General features: G+C 41.0%; 1 protein-coding gene and 1 long non-coding RNA gene across 2 annotated transcripts in view; one reads left to right on the top strand and one right to left on the bottom strand.

Annotated features, from left to right (window-relative positions):
- The window catches only part of VWA3B (von Willebrand factor A domain containing 3B), a 60,924-nt gene extending 46,912 nt beyond the window's left edge, over positions 1-14,012 (bottom strand). Inside the window, 6 exon segments of the mRNA XM_064408139.1 lie at positions 2,536-2,695; positions 4,931-5,181; positions 7,510-7,604; positions 9,171-9,392; positions 11,024-11,108; positions 13,900-14,012. Coding sequence (XP_064264209.1) covers positions 2,536-2,695; positions 4,931-5,181; positions 7,510-7,604; positions 9,171-9,392; positions 11,024-11,063 — 768 coding nt within the window. The 5' untranslated portion in view covers positions 11,064-11,108; positions 13,900-14,012.
- On the top strand, positions 13,248-16,458 carry LOC135293685 (uncharacterized). The gene is made up of 2 exons (XR_010355801.1): positions 13,248-13,429; positions 14,398-16,458. It is a non-coding gene; the product is annotated as an uncharacterized LOC135293685 (long non-coding RNA).
- Positions 16,459-16,918: the final 460 nt, after the last annotated feature.

Raw genomic sequence — 16,918 nt, 5'->3', positions numbered from 1 at the left:
CAGAAGGGCAGGGGCCACAGTTACAGACTCCACTTATTTGGGAGCAAGCAGGACCAGGTGTCCTAGCACCACTGATAATACTAGACAAATACTGAAGGTAAAGAGATAATTAATGTATTTTATTAAAGTACAAGATTAACAAAATACTAGGTTTAGAAAAAGGTATACAGAAACAAAAATAATGAACTCTTGCACCTATCTGTGTTTTAGTTCTGTTTTACAAAATTCCCTGTCTTCTGCCTCCAGCTAAAAAGTTATCTGACCCTGCACACACATCTCCCAGATGACACCCAGTCCTTGGACAACACCATGTTCCTACTGGTTCTGTTGAAGAGGCTCCTGGCCCAGAGGTATGCATACATATTTGTGTTTCATCAGATTCACATCTTCTCTCCCTCCCCTCTAAGACTGCCATTAATTCATAAACTTGATATTCAACAAGAATAGAAATTTTCACACTTTCTTCAAGGGATTCACTGCCTGCCTCTGCAATTTTCAAAATGCTGACATTTATTGGGCACAGCTGAAATAGAACCAACCCCCCACAAGAAATGTTTTAAAAATTATGAACCACAGATAATTCACTCTACTTAACTACAAACCCAGCAATGACATACCACAAAGGAAATGTTCCTCAAAGGCTAGTTGGGAAAGGTTAAAACCTTTCAAGTGAGTCCTTCTTATTTTGAAAATTGTAATTTATATATTTAAACAAGCAAACAAACTTCATATAAGAACAGAAAGGAGAACAACATGAACAGTTCTTCACAGTCTTGATCTTGGTGGGAAGGTGTTTTGGGTAAGTGATCCACACTTCATGGAGTGGCACCTACACAGAACTGGAGGCAGTTGTGGCAAGTAGAGCTTAAAGGATTGCAACATTACAGCAGACTGATCTTGACCTTGGGATTTACAGGTCATAAGGGAAGGAAATCTAAGGAATCACCATATATGGGAAGAAAAGACCAGCTGAAGGAATGACAAGAAAAGCCATGTCTAGGGAAAAAAAAAAAAAAAAAAACAAAAACCAAAACTGTTGTTTTGTGTTGTTTTGGAGCACCTTCTGTGGATGAAGCCCGTTCTTAGGAATGATTTATTCATGTCTGCTCAGTAAGTAGACAAGTTTTGTCTAGGACTGAATGGGGTATGCCCACCTGCACTACAGTGAACACTGCTCTTAGGTGAACCGTTGGTTATGAATGATAATGACTCTGTTTAGGAGCACTTGAAGTTCATTTTATGTTGAGCACCTGCCACAACTGACTCTCCCAGACTGCTTATTGGCCCACCAATATTTGGAAAAATAATAATACATGTTTCATTGTCTGACAGATTTTAATTTCTGTTTATTCAAACAGACACCCACCAGGTCCAAGAAGACTTTTTTCATCCAGACAATGCTGAAATCTAAGTACAATGTTTTGGTTACTCATCAGGGAATCAGTATTAATACTGCAAATTGAAAATTCTAATAAAATTTACAAAGGGGGCATTTAAAAAAGCATTAATAAAAAAATCTCACTGGTGAACAATTTGTTCCTTTTTACTCAGTGTTCCTTTGTACTCAGTTCCTTTTTAACATTAGCTTCCAAACATCAAGACCCACCTGGATGAGAATCCAGTAACATAGGGAACCAGAAGGTAACTCAAGCAAAATTTACCTTCTCCCTCAAACAATGTTCCAGAAAGAGATTTATATGAGTTGGGATTGGATCTGTGCACAGGAATGGATGTTAATAGCAGTGAAAACCAATTACTCTACCCCACAGACAGTAGGCCAAATTTTCCATTAAATTCAGGTGTTAGAGAATTGAAAGAATATATATTTTAAAGAAATATAAATAATAAATACAATAAAATACATCTTTAAAAATACAAGTTTTAAGTTACTAGCTCAAATAATGGCATATATGTTTCATTTCTTGTGACTGTATTTTAATAAATAAAGTAATAGGGTACTTTTAAAAATTAGCAGTATTTAATTGCAGGAATAATTGTGCATGCTTTGTCTCTGTCCTGGAAGAAAGTCTAGCTATCACCTAGCTGATGAAAAAGGATTTGTGCAGCCCTATCATAGGCTAATACTTCCATAAATCTCTGTACTCACTATTTTGAATTTTAACTATAACTTTTCATGAGCAAGCTGGATACATATTAAAATAAAAATAGTTTCCCTGCCTTCAATGAAGTTGATACTAGAAATTTTCTCATAAACCTGAAGTCCTGAAAAACTTATATGGCAAAGAAAGTGGAAGGCAAGATGTTTTCTCTTTCCCTTAATGACTGAATATTAGTTATTCTGGGTACTCTAGAAAAGAAAATAAACAAGTTTCTGCATTCAAAATACAGTACATTTACATAAAAAGACAATCATTAAGCATAGTATGCAGCTACACTTGAGGGGAAAAAAATCCTTTCCAAATGCCATCATGAATATTTATCTTTGCAACATTGATCAGGCCAAATCACAGCAGCCAGCCTAGCACTGAACACTCTTGGATTTACTTGGGCTTCTGAAAAGATGTATGAGCTTACCGCTTCATCACCCATGGCTTCCAGCAGAGCTTCAGCAGAGCTGCTGTGGCTGACAGCTGTCATATGCTCCAGCTTCCAGAGCCATGTAACTGCAGACTTTACAGTACGCTCAGACACAGGAGTACATTTCTGTTGCCATTTTATAAGATCCTGAGCAGCTCTGAAAATGAGATTAACTATAAATCAGAAACAGTGAGAATCATGCTGGCAGAACAAGAGAGTGGAGCTCTGCTATTGTTACAAAAATTTTATGTTCTTAAATAAGAATTACAGTATACCACAGATACTAAATCTAGACTTGCAATAAAGGAAGCAGAGAAAAAATGAAACCATTAGAAAAATACTGTAATTTTACAAGGGGTTTTTTTGGTTTTTTTGAGACAATTGTTTCCAAAGTAGCATCAGAAGAGATAAAGTATTTCAAAAAAGACTTCCTGATTCATAATTCTTCTTACCATAAAAACTCAATCAGATTTTTAAAATATGGGCATGAAAAAGAAAAGTGTATTCCACAGGTCTTGTTCCACAATTTGCTCCATGATCTTGGTGGCAGAGCAGTTTAACTGACACTTTTTTTGGTAGTACGGCTCATCTTTATCTAGCCACCAAAAATAAATTTGTGACGTGAGGATTTTTGGTATTTTAATTGACAAAAGAGTGTAGTCTTAATGGAAGAACAGAAGTACACAGCCAATCAGCACTTTTGCCTGTGCACTTGTAAATAAAAAGACAGAAAAGAACTATAAAACCAACTGGTTCTGGTATCTGTGACATTCCATCAAGAACTATTTTGAAGAGTTTCCTGCAAATCTAAAAGACAAATATATTACCCAAGACTCTTTTAAAGTAGTCATTTATATGCTATATGTATCTTGTTTCCGTCCTGCAAAAACAAACAAATTGATGAACATAATAATTGTTTCAATTTTGACTTGGCTTTGCAGTTAATTTTTTTTTTTTAAGTTCTCTGTTCTCAAAAACTATGGAAGCTATCTGCTTTGGAAAATACATTCTTTGGAAAATATCTACTTGTTCAACAGATTCCCCTGAGAAGCTGTGAATTCCCCAACCCTGGAAGTGTTCAAAGCCAGGCTGCTTTGAGAAACCTGGTCTAGTGGAAGATGTCCCTGCCCATGGCAAGTGGCTTGGAACTAGTTGGTCTATAATGCCCCTTCCAACCCAAACCTTTCCGTGATTTTATTATTCTCCTTTCCAAATCTCAGTACTATCACAATCTAGAGAATTAATATAGGGCACCTGAATCAAATCTATAAGACAATGCCTGGGTAAAATAACATTAAGCATCACCATGTAATTGCAACTTAACATTGTGGAGCCAATTTTAAAATTATATTACCGAATTTGTGTATCATTTTTTCCACTCATCTATCGAAACCCAAACGTACACATTCAAACTCTAATGCATATATGAAAATTTTTGCAGATAGGTAAAATTTGAATAGCTGCTTCTATTCTTCTAACTAAATGCAAATTAATTTATTCCTCTTAGGGAACAAGTGCTTGGAAATCTTCTTTTGTTATGGAAATATACTATTGTTTCCTAGTGCTGCTACTGATTTCTGTGACCATGGAAATCTGCAGAAATACAAATGCCTGTGCCTGTGCCTATGGCACTTGGGGGAGTGCACATTTAACTGCAAGGCAGAAACCTGTAGTGTCTAAAGACACAAGAATGCAATAGGTGGTCAGATAGAACCTCACTGTTTCACTAATACTGCAACATCTGAAGGGTATTACTGCTGTTGCAAATCCTTCTGATTTTGCAGATGTGTTGGTATTTGTGTTCTGTTACCCTTTATCTGTTCTTCAGGGTAACAATGTCCTTCTGTTACACAGAAGTGGCAACTTCAGCATGGCTATGGGTGAAAATCAGTGGGAAATCTACAGATATTAGCACGGCATGAACCACGACAATTTCCAGTACAGAAAGTGCCTTATTTAAACATGTATAATATGCAATTCCATTTTATTCTCCAGCAATGGGCCTACATGGACTTCTTTGTCCAGCCTGGGGAGACCTGATTGTGGCCTTTCAGTACTTGAAGGGACTTAAAAGAAAAATGGGGAGAGTCTATTTACTAGGGCCTGTAGCAATATGACAAGGGGTGATGGTTTTAAACTAAAAGAACCTATATTGAGACTAGACAAAATGAAGAATTTTTTTACAATGAGGTACTGAAACACATGAGCAGGTTGCCCAGAGAGGTGGGAGATGCCTCATCCTTGGAAACATTCAAGGTCATGCTGGATGTGGCTTTGAGCAACTTGGTGTAGTGGAAGGTGTCCCTGCCCATTTGCAGGGATGTTGGATGAAATCACCTTTAAAAGTGCCTTCCAACCCAAACCATTCTTGATTCTGATTCTTTCTGCTTACCGAATGAGGTTGAATCTGGAAATTTGTATCACCTGCTCCACAAGCACCATAGAAAGTGCATCACGACACAGATCAAATTCAGTTGGAGCTGCGGTGCCAAAATCCAACACAATGACAATGCACTGTTCTTGAATCACTCCAAATATCTGCCGGCTCTCACTGGTTAACCATTCCATTCGCTGCTTATATAGCTCAATAGCTCCAATTAGACAATCCACAAAATGAAGAATCAGTTCTTTTTTGGCTGTCAGCTTTATTCAAATAAGGGAGAGAAGGAAATTGAACATCAAAACAAATAATACAAATGCAGCCCCAAGCTTAGCACAGCTGCATAGCTAGTTTGTAAGTGTCAGATATGCCAGATAAGGTAGCAGTGAAAACAACCCATTTTCCTTCCACTGTTTCAAGAGCATATACTTGACAAATGCATCTAAGCTATAAAGAAAAGGCATTGCATTTTGTCCTAATTGCTTTTCATAATCTTTTTATGTGAGCATGGGACAGTGCCAGTGGGTTGTCTGACTTGTCTGTCTCAAAACTGGAGCAATTAGAATGAGCTGAACAGAGGCTGGGATGTAGAAAGGACTGCAGAGCAGATGGGTGAACAAACAAGGACACAGAAACTTTGTACCTTCTCAGGCTAGAACTTTGACTGGCTTTAAAAAAAATTTTTTACAGCAATACAAGGCAGCATACGGTTTGGTTCTAGGGCACTTCAATCTCCACCTTGTCTTTAGCATTTGAAAGAAAAACGTTAAATGTTTCTTGTTTGTACTATTATTCAACTAACAATGCCCAGCATTACAGATTAACTATTTGTGGGTAGGTGCTTAGGCAATCTAGTTCAACTAACTGCAATCAACAACTAAAACTTCCTATATCTTTTTAGTAAAGTCAAGTCTAGATTCAGTATTAAAATTAAAACCAGCACATCCTCCCTAGGAATAAGTGCATACACATTCACCATGGCCTGTGAGTCTAAAAACACACCACAGATTTCCCCAATATCTCTGTCCCATGTGAGCTGATTTACTTGTTGCCTTCTACCTCTAACTTCCTTTCCAGGACTAAGTACAAAACCTTGGAAATACAAATGTTTTTAAACAAGAACATTTCTCAGGGAGAAGATATTTTGTGTGTCAGTCTGCACACTTCTCCCTCTCATTTGTATTTTTCTGTGTTCTTTAATATCAGCTCAGGCCCTGTAATGTGCCTCCCAGATACAGAGTCTCAGGCAGTCTGCCAAAGGAATGTCGGCCTGGGAAAGAGCACTTAGAAATCCAGTTTCCTCCTATGACAGTCAGATTCATACAATGAAGTTTCTTGCACTACACCGACCAAACTCCATCTTAAAATAAAGCAGTTTGCTTAGAATACTCCCTCTCACGTGTAGCAAGCAAGTGCAGATTTCCATTTCTCTGAGGGCCAGAAAACATCTGACTGTCCAGCCTAATTTTATTCATTCAGTTCATACCCATGTATTTTTGGACTAGCATGCCTTTTAGCAGAGAAAACTACAGCTTCTCCCTATCCCTGTAATTTGCCTTTCTGTAGCATTCGAGGGCAATAATACTACCCTTCTTCTGTCTTCTTTCAGGCTTACATTTCAGCATCAACCAAGCCCTCTTATAAGATCATCACTCCACTGCAGTTCATCCTACCAGCTCTTCTCAGAACCTAGTCTGGTTTGAATGGCTTCCTCTAAGCCTGTAGTAATTGTATACAATGTTGTACTCAATATCCTAAAGGAGATCTGACCAGATTTTATATAGTAGCAAAAATGCCCTTCCTGCTGCTCACAATATGTCCTAAGATTAAAAGACATTATGTAGATATTTCATACTGAATTAATGGGAATAAAATGAGGGGGAAAGGCTCCCTGAAATGGTTCTTTACCCATTTTTAAGCATTGACACCAGAAGTTACTCTAGTCATCAGAAAAAATGACAAGCCATTTGCTTTTGTAAAATCTTTTATAAATTAACTCTTTCCCTTCCACACTCACATCTCTTCAATCAGAATCCATCCTCTTAACAATGGGGTTGCCAGCAGCTGTTGCTAAGACATTCCTTAGAACATGAGCCTGGGCAGAGATCCAGCTAGCTGTCTCTGTAGAATAGGCTGAGCCTTTTGTGACCTGCTGGCACTAAGCAAAGCACTGCTTTGCATTGGCAATGACAGCGCATTATGTCTTCTTATTTCAGTGTCCCCATTTGTTTTATTGATTAAAATTTTATTTTTTTTAAGTGGTTCTGAGCATCTTCTCTTTAAGGGTTCCCTCTTTCAAGTCAGGGTAGATGTTGCTTAGAAACTGCAATCATGTCTGGAAAAGATTTACTGCAATGCTGCACCAAGGCACAAGACTAAGATTTAGAAAGGAAAAAAGATATCAAATTTTTCTAGCACTGATAGTTATCACTAACAGTTTGACAAAGCAGAAGAAAAAATTATCAAAATATGAAGTTCTCACAAAGAATAAAAGTATTTTTTGTCATAGAAAAGCATTTTAGTCTCATCATTCTGCTACAGTGATAACTTCTAAGTGCATTGGGAAGGTACCACAAGTCAGCCACACTTACATTATACACGCTGCCATCTTGAGCTCTCTTGTACTGAGGAAACAGACCATCTGCATATCGAGAAGCCACAGGTTTCCCCAAGGTGGTCACAAAATCTACAGTAAAATTTACAAAGTATCAAGTTGCTAATCTTCAGGACTACTTCAAACATTTATTTTTCAGGCTAATGTGTATGTCATCCATGTGTGAGGCACTTGCATCAGTATTGAGCTCTTGACATTAAGAAACTTGAGAGAAATTCTAATTCTGTTTTTGTTTTATTTTCTGGTTATATCTATGATGGGGCCCTGAGGCTTTCAACCTCTGGCTGCATCTCCTGCTGTCCTTGGCTGCATTCCTTGGCTGGACCCTAGACATGGTTAATTACCTCACCCTGCTGCAGGACTGTATCCTGTTCAGTGAGGGCACTGCCTGGGCTGCAGTCCCTTTTGGCTCTTGTTTCATTTTCCTCCCATAGAGTAGCCCTGCTTTTGCTGCTTCCTCCCAGTTTAGTCAGAAATGAGAAAAAAAACCACATTTAATTACTTATAGGCCAAAAAGCTACACGGGACTTTAATTATTGTGAGGTTTGGGCAATCTCACAACAGGACTTGCAAATATTTGTCTATCAAACCAAATACAAAATCTGGTACAGATAATGCTGTTCTCTTACACAACTTAATGGGTGCAGAAGTGAGTGCATCTAAGGAAAAGGCTGCACTCGGCACTTTCAGTAGCTACAAATCTTCTCCAGGATCTCCACTGATAGGAAAACATTAGGGGTGGGAATAGTTAACGTCATAAAGCAGCTATCTGTACACCATGCTGCCCTGCCTGCTAGTACATTCTGCTCCTAACACTGTAACAACTTTAACCCTGCTTAACAGCTTCTTCTTCATCTGCGGCATACAAGATATCAGGAATTGCACTGGTGATCTTTGAATGCCCCATGGAGACAAGCCAGCCAAAACCTTAAATTATGCAGCCTAGAACTATGGCAATACATTACAATTCCTACTTCTCAGGCAGCAAGCTGTTCAAAGAAAAGAATATATTACCATGCTCTGCAAAGCACCATTATGGCAGTGGTTAATAATTATTAGCAAACTCTTCCCCTCCAGCTGTCAGATAACTGCAAAGGAACATTTTTCTATAGTCTGACTTTGCATGAAAAGCAGACTGAATTCTAATTAAATTTAAGTTTTTCCTTAAAGCTGGATACCCAGAAATAATATCCTATTCCCAAGCACGTTTACTAACCCTGAAGATCAATAGTAGATCACAGATTATGGCATGGCATACATTATGTCTGCCATCTGAAAGGAGACAGAGATCTTATAGTGTGTTATTTGCAAGAAAAAGATTAACAGTCTCAGCAGCATCAGCTATTTCCGAGCTGCAGCTGTACTGGCGAACTGCAGCCTAGGGTAAAGAAACAGTACAGTTGAGTAAGGAAAGGCATTCTCAGACCCCAAGTCCTTCTCACATCAAAAGAAGAAGGAGTTTCTCAGTTCTTTGAACTGGCAATATCAGCAACAGTGGATACAGCTTCCATTTCTGCCACTACCATAAGAGACAATGTGAAAATCTCCACTGTATACACTGGGGTGCAGAATGAGTGTGACTCTCTAGACTATTCAGAGTTGGGGGTTTTATTATCCTATTATTGATTTGTCTTATACCTTTCCTGTGCTGGAATCCAATCTGGGACAAAATCTGAGACAGGGACAATTTGTTTCTTTTGAGACCATAACGCTGAAGCCATTCAGAAGAAGAAACAAGGGACTGTACATCTGTTCTCCACTGACCAACTGCCAGTCTCCTTTTCTTCTCCTTTGATTTCTTCTTGTGGACCTCGTGGGAATCTTCAGGATCTTGTCTGTGGTTTGAATCAAAGGCATCTACTGTAAAGAGAAATTAGGGAAACACTACATTTATATTTTAACCAAACAATTTAAAAACCAAATGAGATTAATTTCTCCTTTCTTTACCTGTATTTCATGGTACTGTATATATGTATAGCTCACCTCTTGTTTCCTTTTTTTTTTTCATACTGAATAATGTCCTTAATCTGGAAAGCTGCTCTCAGTCCTACATATACACTTGCTGTAACATCTTTCTATTCATCCATACACATTCACTTTCAATTTATTAAAGTAAATGTCTCTTGTATGTTGAAATTCAAGCCCTGAAACGTAAGTCCAGTTTGCCAAATGGCACTTCTTCCAACTCCTAAGATATCTCTCCTAAGTCTTGGAAATCAGGACACATAATAGGCATTCAAAGACTGTCACACCATCACTACATACACATTAGAAGCATTATGCAATAAACAAGTATTTCCTAAAAAAATTATGTTGAACTCCTCCTACAAGCAATAGCATTGCCCCAGAAGAACCTGACTTTATTGCAAGGCTGGTCAAATTCCCTCCATCACTTGCCACAAGTTTAAATGATGGTTCTGTCATTTTCTGCTCTGGGCTGTAATGGATCATGTGTATGACAAGAAATCATGGACATGAAGGTCCAGGCTCCTTTTAACTTCTACAGGACATGGAACACAGCTGAGAACAGCAGTATGGATTGCTAGGCTAGCTCTACCTGCATTTGGCAGCAGCAGCAGCTCAGACCCCAGAGTGCTGAGGCAGAAATGGAAGCAATGACAAACAATAATGCCTCTGTTCTTCAGCACGGAGGTTCTAGGAGGACTTCGGTATTTCCTGTTCATTCCCAAAATACTCTGCATGAGCTAAGCTGGCTCTAGTTGATTAAATACCCTTGCTGTATCTAAGTTTGCTTTCTGTGGACTTTGGAAATTTCTGTACATTTTCCTCAGTACCAACATCATCTGGTTCGTCCCAGTCCTCCACTGCCCATATACTGTAAACTGCCTGCAAATGTACTTCATATAACAAACTGGCCCAAAATACAGGGAAAGGTACTTCTGTCTCTGATGCCTCCAAAATAATCTTCAGCCTAGTATGGAATATGATCAAACTCCCTCCTAAATTCAAGTATCATAACAACCAACCTGGTTCAAAAGGTTCATTAGATAAGACAGTTCCACATTTAACACTACAGAAAGGAAATGAGACTCTTATCTTCAGAAATCATCTTTCAGTGACAGAGGGCTTCTATAAAGTGTAGACTGGCACGAGTTCTTTCACAGCCATCAGTCCTACAAGCAGGATGCTGGCATGCCTGTAGAGGCTGGCATTTTACCAGCCCTCTTTTGCTCTGTGCAGAAGCAGCAGTGACAGATGTTAACTCTAGAGAGACGCAGGTGTAGGTTTTCAGCTGCTCAAGCTTTGAATACAGTCAGGCATTGTTTATAGTCACTTGAACAGTCATTCCCAGTTTCCTTCCCCAAAAACACATAAAGGTCAGCACAGAACCCCACACACAGCCCAGGTGAGTGTGGCACAGCTTCAGAATGGCTTGTACAGCCAGCACGCACACCACAGTGATCCAAAGAAAACTGGAAGTTATCTAAGAGAACATGGAACCTATGCAAAAATAGTAATGAAATACTCACAGTCACTCCAGGCAAGTCTCTTAGATGGAACAGCAGTCATGATAGATCTCTTGACTGGCAGCTCCTCTTTGCTTTATTCTGAAACCTTGAGGAAAGGTGTTTTAAAAAATTAAAATATTTCCATGCACAGGTCAATATGAACTGGAGACTAGTTCCACATGCCCAGCCATTAATAAACCACAGAAGGGTGATATCAGAGTTTTCCACAAGCAAAAAAAAACCAATGTCAAAATCATAGCTACTCCCCATCTCAAAAAAAGGATGAAGTCAGATCTGACAGGGATCCACAAGCTCAAAAGCAGGAAATCAGGAAATTGGTAATATTGTTTCCCTTCCTTCACCCCAAATCATCATTAAAAAGAGCCAATATGCTAGAAAAATGAGTGTAGTTCTTTGTCATGTTGTCAGGCAGCTGTATCATATTCTATTATTGCTTTGCAGTATACCTTACTGTAGTTGCATTTCTCTTCACAGAGAAAAACAAAGCAAAGGTTCACAAGGATTTTCTGGGAATCGCAGTGAGGAACCTCAGACAAAGAAAAAACAATTCTTATCTCAATTGCTGCTTCTCTTGTTGTGCACAAGTAGAATACATTATAGAAAATTATTTATCTGAAGGGATTTAGTAATTGGATTCTAGTGTGTTTTGATTCATTGACCAATTGAATCCACATGTGTGTCAGAACTGTCAGCTGACGAGATTTTGTTGTGTTCAGTGGAGTTGTGTGCTTGTACAGATTCAGCTTAGATGTAATGTAATATATTGTAATATAATATAGAATAATATAGTATAATAAAGTAATTAATTAGCCTTCTGATATCCATGGAGTCAGATGCATCATTTCTCCCAGATGTCAGGGTTGCCTTGATTTTACAGTACCTTAACTTTGCTATAATCCAATTATTGACAAAACCTGGGAGTATCTGAGATGCAATTTTGTGCAGAGATTCATAACTTTACCTATAAGATTACAAGATGAGTCACAAAGAAGGGGAATTATGTGTGTGAACTTGGTATAAGGCCCAAGTGTGAATAAGACACAGCAGAGGAACAGAAGACAAAACGCTAGACAAAGCACGGTAGCATACAGGGCTGAGTGTATTGCTTTGAGACATCAATGATTTGGTTTTTCTTTTAGTAAGATGAATGAATGAGAGATATTTATGAATCACTAGCAGGCCAGCTGTTAGCGCTGTCATCAAGCAGTTTTTCCCACAGTAAAGCAAAAACAGGATAAATATTTAACCCAAAGACTTAGCCTTCTCCCTCTTTGTTTATTGCAGAATAAAACATGCTATCTATTTCTCTTATACGGATTTAAATACCCATATGGAAACATATAAATGATTCCAGTCTTTGTCCTGCTCACAAAGAAAGAGATGAACAGTGTGAAGGGCAGGGAGGACTTTAAAAAAGCAGAACTCTGCACCCTAACACCCCAGGTGTTGTGCAGCACAACCCCTGACTAGCCTTGGCATCAGGGTATTAAAAGGAAGCCTTGCCATAGGGGACCTGTGGCAGACAATGCCTATAGTGAAAGGCCACAGCAAGCCACAAGGCCATTTTCCTCTCTACAGAAAAGTATCATAGTACTGTCATGGTAATAGCTAAGACACATTCTAGCATGCATCAGAGAATGAATCCCAGGTGCTGTCTCATTTTCCAGATGGCCAGAGATATGGCAACAGATTTTCTCTAGCCTTAGCCTCCAGCACCACCCCCAGCTGCTTGTGAACAACACCTGGATGTGAAATGTTAGCTCTATGAAAAGCTGCATTTGAAAACAGATGAAGCAACTTCCAGTGGAAACATTGAGTTTTACCTCAAGTCTTGGAAACAGAGAGTTCAAAACTCATGGTAGTTGGCATAACCTTCAGCCCAAGATCTGAATCCAAACAAGTTATTTTCAAAAGGTGAACCAGAGTTCATCTAGGCACCTCTACCCTTTCTGCTCTGGCCAGTGCAAACAAACTGCTAAAGCCGTAACCCACCACTGGCTTGGAGTGTGCAGCGTGTGCGGGTGGCAATGTTTGCTGAGGCCATTCCACTGGGCTGCCCCTAACAGGCGGGAATGCCTCGGGAAAGCCCACACACCTTACAGCCCAAGCTGCTCCACATCACCTGAAGAGCTGAAACCCAGATAAAGGGAGGGCAGAGGGCTGAGGCTGGTGGCTGCCCACTGAGGAAATGGAATAATGGAATCACAGAATAGGTCAGGTCAGAAAAAAACACAGCGGGTTGTCTGGTCCAGTTTCTGCTCAAGCGGGGTTACCCTACAGCACATGGCACAGGATTGTGGCCAGGATGTTCTTGAATATCTCCAGGGAGGGAGATTCCACAACCTTTCTGGACAATCTGTTCCAGTGCTCAGTCACCCCCACAGTGAAGTTCTTCCTCTTATTCAGGTGGAACTTCCCGTGCATCAGGTTCTGCCCTTTGCCTCTTGTCCTAGTGATTGGCACCACTGAGAAATGCCTGGCTCCCTCCTCTCGGCACACATCTCCTCCGCCCGCCTCCCTTTAGATATTTATACACTGATGGGGCCCCTTCTCAAGCAGGGCAGAGGTGTCATTGCCAAACTACAGCGGGGTCTGAGGAAGCGGGGAAGAGCGGGACAAGGGCCAGGTAGCTCACCCGGCCACGTCGCTCATGGGCGCTGCGGCACCTGAGGCAACCGGCCGCGTCCCTGCACACACCGCATGGCAACGGGCGGGGAAGGGAAGCCGGGGCCTCCGGGGTGAAGGACCGCGGCTGGGCGCCAGCCCTGTGCCAGCGCCGGGACCCGGCTGCCGCTGCCCTGCGGCGGGACCGGGGCCGCCGCCTGAGCCGCCTCCTCTCCTCCCCCAGCGCCAGCCCGGCCGCCCTCCGCCCTCACCTGCCTCCAGCCGCGGCCTCACCGCCGCCTGCCCGGCCGCGCTCGGTGCCGCTGTGAGCCTGGAGACCGCCCGGTTGCTACGGCACGGCCCGGCCTCACCCGCGCCACAGCCAGCGAGCGGCGGGGGGGACGGCGCGAGGGCTGAGCTGCCCGAGGCCCGGCGGGACGAGCACGGGCGGCTCCGGGACCACTGTCCCTGACCCTGCCACTGCCACTGTCCCTGACCCTGCCACTGCCCCTGCCATGCCCCCACCCTGCCCCTGCCCCTGCCACTGCTGCTGCGGCGAGACCGATGCGGAATAAATACATCCTCAACAGGCGCCTGCACAACGCCGTGCATTCATTCCTTGGGGAGCCAGAAATACACGGGCCAACTTGGAGAGTTACAGAAATCTATATATAGAGCATTCGAGCCTTCTGGTCTCGTTAATTCTTAATTTAGGCTAAGCCGTTGACAATATTTATAACAAGAGCAGCCACGCATGTCCTTTCTTTCAGTCAGAGGAACAGTATACACCGGCTGGGGAATTGCTGTGCTCACACAATCACAGAATCAGTCAAGCTGGAAGGGACCACAGTCGGCCTGGTCCAACCTCCTCAAGCAGGGTCAGCACATTGCAGAGGATTGTGTCCAGATGGTTTTTGAGTATCTCCAGTGAGGGGAAACTCCACAACCTTTCAGGACAATCTGTTCGTACAGTACTCGGTCACCCTTACAGTAAAGAAGATCTTCCTCGTGTTCAGGTGGAACTTCCTCTGCATCAGCTTCCATCCTTTGCCTCTGTCCTGGTGATTGGCACTACTGAGAAGAGCCTGGCTCCCTCCTCTTGGCATCCCCCTTTTATATAATTATATGCACTAATGAGGTTCCCTTTCAGTCATCTCTTTTCAAGGCTGAACAGGCCCAGCTCCTTCACCCTTCTCCTGGAGAAGCCAAAATAAAAACTATTCTAAAATATGTGCACCATAAACCTGAGCTTGGTATTTAAAAAGCTGCTGTTGACGTAAGATAACCAGAACCCCAGGTGTTTATTTGCAGTATTTGGTCTGTAAATGTTTGTGAGTTCAGTTTCCAGATGAGAGACAGATAGGGCTGAGATTTGCGCTTTACCTGTTTTGCTCTGGTTTACTATGCAATCACAGAGTAATAAAAGATCTGCCACTTTATAGGATCAACGGATCAGCCTTACCTACGTATTGATGTTCAGATGGAAACACACTCCACAGGCCATCCAAAGCATTGGCTTCAGCACTCCCGGACTGGTAAACAGTGACAGGCAAGAGAAGTTCCTTACAAGGCATGCCGTTGGGATGGGAACATGACTTTCTGGAGCTCCAGTTTCTCATACCAAGAGTTTAAAGACTAGCCTAGGCATGGCAAATGACTTGGGCTTGCACAACTCTTCCCCTGAGGTATAGAAAAGACATTTATTTCTCAGGCATGAAACAGTTTCCCATCATGTCATTAAAAATAGTAGAACTGAATGTTCTCAGGATCCTTTCAGACACCATGACTGCCACAGCACAAGCTTCTATAAAGACCCATATTTTTGGAGGAAGGCTTAAAAAATTTCTCTTGAAAGTGTAAGTGCAATGGATTTGTAAGTCGGTGCTCAAAAATCAAACTAGTCATTCTCTTGATTTGTTATGCTACTTCCAGGGAATTTTATAACCATCACCCAATATTCCTCACTCAGGTGATTTTTTATGCACTATACAGAAAAGGTCCATCCATTGTCATGCACAAATGTCTGTAAATGTAGTAATTACAAGGGTTTTTTTTTAAAAGCGATTGTATGTGCAGAAACTTTTCCTGCATAGAGTGTGCCAGAAACCTTCACTTGAGGCTTGGCTGTGCTAAACAAAATATGTTGCAAGAAAACATTCCTTAAAATGCTTTGAACTGCAGGGCTTATAGAACTGCCTGACAAGCCCAGGGGCAAAGGCTGACAAATGCAAAGCTACTTCTGGCTCCCACGGGCTTTGTAATCAACTGGCTGTTGTCTCTTAGGTGAAATTCTTAGGAAAATAAAATGCTCTCCGCATATCTCATAAACATTGTTCACGTGGAAGACCTGCCTTGGCCATTACCATCTCTGTAACTTGTGAAAATGAGGAATGTGTTCTCCAGATGCTGCCTGCTCAAGGAGGCAAGGCTGAATAATAAAGGAGATGAGGGATCCAAGTAACTTGGAAGTGGGAATTGACTCCTTGTCAGTTGGGATGATAAAATTAAATCTGGAGCCATTCTGTCATCTGACCTTTAGGCTGAATGACAAAGTGATTTTGATGGGTGGAAATGTTATGACATCATTGTAACATGCATCCTGAGATTGCATGAGCAAGCATGACTCTGTTCTGACACGAGTACTTCACCTATCAGGAAATATATTTGATCAATTTTTCTTACAGATAAAAATCAGAATTCTCAGCATTTTCTCTGTAGTGGTGCTTAGAACAGGTAACTGCTGGCTTGTGTTTTATGATGATTCCTTTTGAAGCAAAATAAAGACATAATCTACTCTTCTTCTGTCTTTCATAAAAAAAAAAAAAAAACAACCAAAAACAAACTGACTCTTTAATGTAATATCTTGTTTCTTTTAGATAACTAAAACCACATTTAACATAAACTTGCAAAATTTCTTTATCCATAGATGTACTATTAGATGTACATAGTACATCTAATCCAACTGCTCATGTATTAAGAGACTTTCTCTCATAGTACACAGGATCAGTAGGTAAGGATACTCATGGCACTGATGCTTATGGCGATGATAGTACAAAGAATGAAGCTTCACCAGGAAGTTTAATGCTGTCACACATCCTCCCCCAGAGTGTCATGCTTCCTGTTGACTCCCTTTCAAGGAGAAACAGGAATCACTTGCAAGGGGTAAGGAAAAGAACAAAAACAAGCTGGACTGAACCTGAGTTAATGCTGTCTTTACATTGTTTACAGTGATTGTCTCAAAAAAACCCTGCATACACCTAAAAACAGTCCATCAGCACAGAATATACAAAG

The sequence above is a fragment of the Passer domesticus genome, chromosome 2 (genome assembly GCF_036417665.1).
Source record: "Passer domesticus isolate bPasDom1 chromosome 2, bPasDom1.hap1, whole genome shotgun sequence".
Classification (NCBI taxonomy): Eukaryota; Metazoa; Chordata; class Aves; order Passeriformes; family Passeridae; genus Passer; species Passer domesticus.
Note: the sequence above shows the minus strand (reverse complement) of the source record. Positions and strands in the feature narration are given on the sequence as shown.